Below are 6,471 nucleotides of genomic sequence, written 5' to 3'. Positions count from 1 at the left end.
GGTCCTGGCCCGCCCGTGCCAACGCCCTGTCGACCGTGTCATGATGGAGAACGTTTTCAATCTCCCATCCGCGCTGCTACCCTCTAAGAAGGGGCGGGGGGAAATCGTCGTGTGCTATCACTGAAAACTCTATGGCGCCTCTTTACTTTACACATCACTATGTACTTTACATGCCAAATTTTGTCGTACGTAATAAAACTGCCAATAATTTCGATAAATTGTCGTGATGCTCTTGAGAGAAATGATCAAATGAACCGTTGACAGTGAGACAGTGAAGCCACAAATTGACATACAAATAATGCCGTAGTTTTTGCATAGGAACAGGGCGTGTTCTCGTGAAGTGCAGGCTCAAATCTCATAAAAGTTATTTGTTTCGCAGCCTATGATTTCTTGTGTAAAATAAAACACCCCCCGCTTATTACGCGTTTTGCAGTACGCCAGTCGTCCAAAGAAATTTGTTCACACTGAATTTGTTCACACTGGTCTTTTTAAAAATGCGTTAGCAGTGTTTAGCGGATCATGTTGACAGAAATCCGCAATCCGTGAATAAAACAGTTCACAAGGTTTTAGTGTGTAATGGACGGGAAAAACGAGGCTGGAGCATTTCCCCGACAGCGGGACCTCAGCAGGCGGCCAGACGTCTGCGATGAATAATCTCGCTTGTCCTCTTATTTCGCGCGTGCTCTCTCCATGGGCTCTCTCCACGGGCTCTCTCCATGGGCTCTCTCCATGGGCTCTCTCCACGGGCTCTCCAGTCCTACCCACTTGTCTCTCCCGCGCGGGGCCACACCGCGAGGACCGCGAGGACCGCACCTCTGCACGGGGAGTGGACGCATAAATATTGAGCTGACGGGCGGGACACTACTCCCATTTTTTGTGTGTCTGTGTGGAAGCGTCCGCCGCCGCCGCCGCGCGGTCCCTGATTGGGATTGTGAGAGCGCGCCAAGTCGTGGAGGAGGCTTTCCTGTTTGCTCTGCGCCCTGCTTCGCCCGCGCCTCCGCTTTTCCCCCGGAGCGCCCCCGCCCCGCCCCGCCCCGCCCCGCCAGCGGCGCCCCGTTCTGCTGCAGACTGGTGCTGGCGCGGCGCCAGGCGGGCCCTGCCGGCGAGGGGGCCGCGTCTGCGATATAGTCCCCGACACGACACATTCCCCCAACCGATTCCGTTTGACCGCCGGGCATGGGACGGACGGACGGTCGGACGGAGTTCTGCGCCGACCGGCTGCCAGCTCTGACTGACTCTTTCAAATTTTTCTCTTCTTCGTACCAGTAAAAACGCACCTAACAAAGGTACCGAGGTACCATGACAAGGCCCCAAGCCGAAGCAACCATGAACAACGTGCCAATCAAGGTACCATGAACAAGGTACCATAAACAAAGTGCGGTGGTTCCTGGACCACATGGAATCGCCCGCACATTACGTCCCCTTTTCCTCTGGTTCATTTGGCAAATGATGGGAGCTCGGCGCCTGCAACACTCCGGGTAGGCCAGCACGCAATACACGCATGCGCTGCAATCAAGATATTGCCTACCTACCAGGCGCTATGCATCGGCTGAACTTGACAGGTTCATAACGGCAAATGACGGGCGTACTTTCTGGATTCTGGATGATCCCTTCGTTATAAAAGTCAGGGTTATCCATTGAGCCTCAAGAATTATAAATACTCACACTCTAAAAAAAAATATCAAACTGATTATTTTTTTAATTTCCTGTTGCAGTGACGACTTGGAATACTGGGGCGTGGACGAGCTGTACCTCGAGTCGTGCTGCCAGCACAAGTTCCATCAGCGCAAGGAGCACGTGCACGAGGAGATGCGCAAGGAGGCGGAGAGCTTGCGGCAGCGGGACGAGGAGGAGTGGGGCGAGGGCCAGTGCACGCAGTACCAACGCTTCCTCTGGGACCTCCTCGAGAAGCCCACCACCTCCATCGCGGCTCGGGTCAGTAGTTAGTAGTGCACTCATGGGCACCGGAAACTTTTAGGGGGCAAACAAATTATCAAGCTTTTCTTGTGTTTTGTAAATCTTCTTTTTAAAATCTTTTACAAGAATGTTCTTTCAAAAAAGAATTTGTTTTTCAATTTTAAGTTTTTATCATTTTTTTTATTAACCATTGTTTCATTTTTTTAAACCCCTTTTAAAAAAGCATTTAAAAAAAAAAATTGGGGCGGGGGAGGTGTCTGTACATACGACAACCTGTGGAGTCGTGCATAGGACGGGTAGGTTCATTGTGCGCGCGTCACGCGGGGAGTATCCCTGCCGTCCGCCCGGAGAGCACAGCATCCGCGATCAAAAGTCCTTCTCGCAGCCCGCGCCTCTTGTCGTTGTCGACGGATGGGGTGGTGTGGAGGAGCGCGTGGCTTTGTTGTGCACTGCCGGTGCCGATATCGAGAAGGGCGTTGGGGGGCCACGCCCGCCTCGTGTGGTGGCTCAGCGCCTGTCAGATCGAGGGTAGGCCTCCCGCTCCGCGCGCACGCCGGGGGGCGGCCCGCCTCCCGGGGGCGAGGGGAGGGCGTCGGTCGGTGGGCCGGCGAGGCGAGGCGGGCTACACTCGTTTTTCTATTGGCTTGGCAGCTGATGGGAGGGGAAGGGCCGGGGAAGGTCATGTCATGTTCTGCCTCACTTTGCCGTTTTTCTCGTGTATAAATCTGGTCGTTTTGCGGGGCGCTGTGCTGGGCTACATACAAGCATGTTTTGGTGTCGATTTTGTTCGCTTACGACCCGCCGCCGACTGAACCATCACACTCGCCTTTCCTCATTGTGTACGCTGCTGATCAATGTTCCTCTCTAACCATTTCTCTTTCTCTTTTTCGCTAGTAGAATGGATGTTTATTTATTTTCTTCTGCAGTGTACACTGCCAAACTTGGCGGGGTGAGAGTGAGACGTTGGTTTTACTTCTCACCCTACCACGCTTGGAGTTTGTTTTCTTCTTCTCAGTAAAGCAATTTTCACTGCATGTGTTACAGAAGCATGTTGTTTTTTTTCATTTACTAACTGTCCGGCTGGGGCCATTGTTTGAAGTGCACACGTCAAAAAACCAATTTCATCCTCTCTTTGTTTCTTTCATGAGAAAATCAACGTCACAGAGAGTAGAGATAAAATGGCCTTTTTGACGTGGCGAGAGGCCTGCCTCTGGCTCCGGCGTGGACCTGACAGTGATGTGCATTCTGCATCGCCATACGTCCCGTCCGCCGGTTCTGCTGTGTTTGTGCGTGTTTCAGCCTTTCAGTCGGACTCCTCTCTCCCTCGTCGATACCCAAGGCCGCAAGGCCACACTGTGAATGGGCACTCGCAATGACCAGGCGTCACACCGCTGCGGCTGACAGGGCCGCGACCGCGCGCTAACCCCTCCCGCCGTGGCGCCATCTGCACGAACGCAAAAAAAAAGTTGTTTTTTTTTATTATTTTTGAGAAAATGATCGGGAGAAATGTTTCATCACGGGCACATGCCTCGTACGTCTGCCCTGCAAACCCGCAGAATCTGTGAATCGTTGCGCAGCAGCTGCTGGTGCTGTGTGATTGGCGTTATCCGCAGATTGGCGTGTTTGGCGCGGCTAACATTTCTCCACGTCAAGTGCAAACGGCGTCAGACAGGGAAGCGGGCGAGCGCGCGGCCGGGGCCCTCTAGCGGCGTTGCTGCGGTATCGGTGTCGTATCGTATCGATATATCGACCCTGAAAGACACGTTTACGTGTAAATAGCTTTTCCTTTCTCTATATCGAACCCGCGCCCCTGCAAAAAAACAAAACTCAACACCCGCCACACGCTGTACAGCCACGCTTCAACCGCGCGTCTCTCTTCTCTCTCACACACATTCCACGACACACGGATCAAAAAAAAAAGGACACGAGACACGCATATTTTGTCTCATTAATCTGCTGATCACCCACCACGTCTCTCTCTCGCTCTCTCACCCTGTTCGAAATGACAGAGGATGTAAGCAACGTCTTCCAGGAACGAAAACAAGACGCTAGAGGGGAGATGGGACAAAAGAGGCAGCCCCCCCTCCGATTGGGGGCCGAGCGGTCGACGCATCGATCATCATTGGCGACCAAGAGTTTCGGCAGACGCGCGTTGTCGCCTGATGAAATGGAAGACGGAGGGGAACACGCACCGACCGACAAGGGGGCCCGGCTCTGACCTCAGAAAAGAAAGAGAGAAAAAAAAAAGAAAAAAAGTTGTATCGGCCGACTCAACGAGGCTGTCGGCAGCAGATGCATGTGCCTGAAGTGTGTGTCGATGTGATATTCAGTATTGCACGTCCTGTGTGTTATGCGTTTGGCTTTGGCCAGCAGATTCCCTAGCTTTTTTTCCGAGCGACTAACCTTTATACATACGTCTTCGACCCGGCTCTTTCTGTCTCAATGTTTGGTGTTGGCTAACTCCCCTCTGCTATTTGATGTGCGGATTTTCTCTCGTTTGTCGATGTTTTTGATTTTGTTAATAGCCAAATTTATTGAACTGATCTCTTGGTCCTTGTAAAGCAGAACTTCCCTTTTTTTCTGGTCGTCATTTCACTTCTTAAATAATTTTCTGTAAATTTTTCTGTGGGGCCCATGTACATTCGGAAACGTTCCCCGGGGGGCGATGATGTCATCCGTGTCGTGTATTTTCCTCCAAATGATAGATGCGGATTTTTAAAATTATTTTCCCTTAACCGCGGACCGCAGAAGAAGAATTAAAGTGAAGGGATGCACTACTGCCCTCACCTGCTCCCCCAGCAGGCTGTTGTCGGCCGCCCTCTGGGCTCCGAGCCGCCTGTGGCGAGGATCCTGGTGGGCGGCCGCTTGACCCTCGGGTGGCGCAGGTGATCGCGGTCGTCTCCATCCTCTTCATCGTCCTGTCCACCATCGCGCTCACGCTCAACACGCTGCCATCGCTGCAAGTGCACGACGGGTCGGCGGGCGGCGTGCAGGACAACCCGCAGCTCGCCATGGTGGAGGCCGTCTGCATCACCTGGTTCACGCTCGAGTACCTGCTGCGCTTCTCGGCCTCGCCCGACAAGTGGAAGTTCTTCAAGGGCGGCCTCAACGTCATCGACCTGCTGGCCATCATGCCGTACTTCGTGTCGCTCTTCCTGCTCGAGACCAACAAGAACGCGACGGACCAGTTCCAAGACGTGCGGCGCGTCGTGCAGATCTTCCGGATCATGAGGATACTCCGTATCTTGAAGTTGGCGCGCCACTCCACCGGGCTGCAGTCGCTCGGCTTCACGCTGCGCAACTCGTACAAGGAGCTCGGCCTGCTCATGCTCTTCCTCGCCATGGGCGTCCTCATCTTCTCCAGCCTGGCGTACTTCGCCGAGAAGGAGGAGCCCGGCACCAAGTTCATCTCGATCCCGGAGACGTTCTGGTGGGCGGGCATCACGATGACGACGGTCGGGTACGGCGACATCTACCCCACGACGCCGCTAGGAAAGATGATAGGCGCAGTGTGTTGCATTTGTGGTGTCCTGGTGATTGCGTTGCCCATTCCCATCATCGTCAACAACTTCGCCGAGTTCTACAAGAACCAGATGCGGCGCGAGAAGGCGCTCAAGCGGCGCGAGGCTCTGGAGCGCGCCAAGCGCGAGGGCAGCATCGTGTCGTTCCACCACATCAACCTGAGGGACGCCTTCGCCAAGAGCATGGACCTGATCGACGTCATTGTGGACACAGGTTAGTAAGGGGAGAAGCTAATCATTATTTTGTTTTGTTCTCTCTTTTCAGCTTGTTTTTCACCTGCCCCAAGCCAATCTGATCATCCCTTCAGCGTGCAGAGACTACTTATATCAACTGCCCGGTATTAGAGCAAATACCCCGAAAACATTGCTTGTTTTCTGTGCTACAACTTTTTTACAGGTAGACCCGCAGATCGGTAAGTTCAAGCAGTGCCGCAAATTCCTAGATGAGATATCTGAGATAGTGAAGAGCAACGCAAAGATAACTGCGTTCCAAAGGTCAAAGATGAGATAAAAATGAAACTTATTAGTTATTCTGTGTCCTATCTTGAAAGGCGAGCAGGAAAAGTAAAGCTCGATACTTCAGCGTTACAAATCCGTTTTCTGCTTGATGCAAACGCCAGTCAACCCATGAGTTTCCTACTGTTCCCTATGGCTGCAGTTGTTTTTCCCCCACCAACGTTTCTCTGATTGTTATAACTTAAGCAGGCTTTTTGGTGGTGGTTTTTCCAAATATTTTCAAGGGTAAAACAGCATTTTATCAATCTAGGTCAAAACAGGATGGGAATGACAACCCTCTCTTACCCCTCTACGCGCACGTATTTTTTTGTCCAATGACGCACGCACACATACACACACACACGCCTACACGAGCGCTGGACAGGACAGGATGGGTCGAGTCGTCCCTCCTGCACTGCGGCGCGCATCCCCTACTCCCCCTTCTCCTCCTGCCCCTGGCACCCCTCTCTCTCTGCCTGTTGCTCGCAGAGGAGCGACCGTGCTCACAAATTGGCGTATCGGGTTTCCGGCTGGACTC

At 52.9% G+C, this 6,471-nt stretch overlaps 1 protein-coding gene across 4 annotated transcripts in view; it reads left to right on the top strand.

Annotated features, from left to right (window-relative positions):
* The first annotated feature begins 1,717 nt into the window (after nt 1-1,717).
* Nucleotides 1,718-6,471, top strand: part of LOC113218137 (potassium voltage-gated channel protein Shab) — an 18,575-nt gene continuing 13,821 nt past the window's right edge. For all 4 annotated transcript variants that reach the window (XM_052270649.1, XM_052270653.1, XM_052270646.1 and 1 more), the window contains exons 1-2: nt 1,718-1,935; nt 4,803-5,652. In XM_052270649.1, coding sequence (XP_052126609.1) covers nt 1,810-1,935; nt 4,803-5,652 — 976 coding nt within the window. In that variant the 5' untranslated portion in view covers nt 1,718-1,809. The remainder of the gene's footprint in view (nt 1,936-4,802; nt 5,653-6,471) is intronic.

Source organism: Frankliniella occidentalis, unplaced genomic scaffold (assembly GCF_000697945.3).
Source record: "Frankliniella occidentalis isolate FOCC.00 unplaced genomic scaffold, Focc_3.1 Scaffold6, whole genome shotgun sequence".
In the NCBI taxonomy this organism is placed as follows: Eukaryota; Metazoa; Arthropoda; class Insecta; order Thysanoptera; family Thripidae; genus Frankliniella; species Frankliniella occidentalis.
The sequence above is the reverse complement of the archived record's forward strand: the minus strand, read 5'-3'. Positions and strand labels throughout refer to the sequence as shown.